Source organism: Sphaeroforma arctica, assembly GCF_001186125.1.
Source record: "Sphaeroforma arctica JP610 unplaced genomic scaffold supercont1.572, whole genome shotgun sequence".
In the NCBI taxonomy this organism is placed as follows: Eukaryota; class Ichthyosporea; order Ichthyophonida; genus Sphaeroforma; species Sphaeroforma arctica.
In genome coordinates this window covers 1,353-3,157 of record NW_014039986.1, presented here as the reverse complement: position 1 = coordinate 3,157, position 1,805 = coordinate 1,353, and the positions used below count along the sequence as shown (strand labels likewise).

The 1,805-nt window shown below is 40.5% G+C and overlaps 1 protein-coding gene across 1 annotated transcript in view; it reads right to left on the bottom strand.

Annotated features, from left to right (window-relative positions):
- The window catches only part of SARC_07312 (hypothetical protein), a gene marked incomplete at its 5' end in the record, with an annotated part of 4,907 nt that extends 3,864 nt beyond the window's left edge, over positions 1–1,043 (bottom strand). Inside the window, one exon of the mRNA XM_014298748.1 lies at positions 873–1,043. Within this exon, the coding sequence (XP_014154223.1) occupies positions 873–1,043 (171 nt within the window). The remainder of the gene's footprint in view (positions 1–872) is intronic.
- Positions 1,044–1,805: the final 762 nt, after the last annotated feature.

Sequence of the window (1,805 nt, the reverse complement as noted above, 5' to 3'; positions counted from 1 at the left end):
ATGTACGTATGATGTACGTATGTATGTATGTAGTTATATATATATATATATATATATATATCGAATCTGACACAAATTGGATACACCTAAAACCGTTACGTGGCTCGTACGGGACAGCAATTGAATCCAAAAATTTAAACACTCGTGTCCTTTTTGGATCGATTCGGTCGCTATGAACATGTGCACTAATTATTCGCAGCAAACAGACCAAAGTATAATGAATGGGCTGTGGAAATCCAATTGTGTACATAATATCTCAAATACACAATAAGAAAATATATATGTGTATATAAATATTTTCGATACGAAGAAAGGATGCCCCATAAGTGCCACAAAAACACACAAACCAATGCTCATAAACGCATACAAACCAGCTGCAACTAAACCAACCCACACACCGAGATATACCCCTCCCCCCAGCCACTGCACATAGTTGTCTTACCGTACCATAGACCTTCGCAAGCATATGTCCGAATCGAACCCCACATCATTCTCGGCGACAAAACTTAATTATTGAACTCTACATTAACGATTCATGTAACAATCGTTACAAAGACACATCATATACAACGATCTTTGCAATTATACTATGTACATATCATGATGGAACCCTATACGCTAACGAACCCTACATTGATCCTTACTCGACGCGCTCGTCAAGTCGTCTGTATTTCTCAGCTCGCCTGGCTCACACGTGGACGTAACTAGGTCTACTATACATACATGCATCAAACAAGCGACAAACACCCACCCGCACAGCACAAATGTACATCAAAATAACACCACAACCAAACGAACCCCCAACGATGATCTTTGTTTTATGCCAGCAAACACACATCACCACAGAAGTACAGTAAAAGCAAAACTCATACAATAGTCGTTGCTGGATGCGCTCTTTCTGGATCCTGTGTTTCTCCGCTCGCCTAGCCTGTCGTAGCCGTTCTTCTTCCGCTTTAGTCATCTTTTTGGGCTTAACGGCAACAGGCGCATCGAGTTTTGCTGTAGTGGCTAGTTTCCGTGTGGGAGGTTTTACCGGCGGCTGTGGTGGAGTGGGTACGTATTGTTAGATAATGTATCATCCTTGGTCACACCTGGGAGTAATAAACGGATGAATCTATGCGTAATACGTGTATAAAATTACACCTGGGAGTATTAAACGGATGAATCTATGCGTATACGTGAATAGAATGGTGTAAATCAGATGTTGTTCTTCACTGCAACACAGCCTTCTGATTTGTCCGCTGTTTGCCCCTTTGCAGTTAATTGTTTAATTTATTACAAACACGTTTTATCAATTAAACACACGCATCTTTATCTCTTCCGTGCCCTATAGCATTATAATGTACTCTTATATATATATATACCTTACTTACCTCGGAATCCTATAGATTCTTCCTATCCTTCCTGCTTCACCCGTTGTAGTTCTCATTGACTATATACAACCACATTTGTACCCGCATACAATCTTATGTACACGCACACAGCCTTATGAATGTAAAATCCACATATATATACGATTGCACGCATTCATATATATATACACATAAAACGCATTCGTACTTTCTTCATCACGGGTAATGGTTCGGACTCGGCCAGACCCAACTCCACTACGCGGGCCCTATTCTGTAGCATTTCATTTTCGCTGATGCGGCGTTGCTCTTCTTCTGCCGTCTCATATGCTATGAACTCTGCCTCACTGTCAGAGGTCTCGTCATTCTCTACTTCACTATCAACTTCTACCACCTTTCTTTTCTTGGACCCTATACGTATGAAGTTTGTAAGTATTGATAGTAATTATATATCTA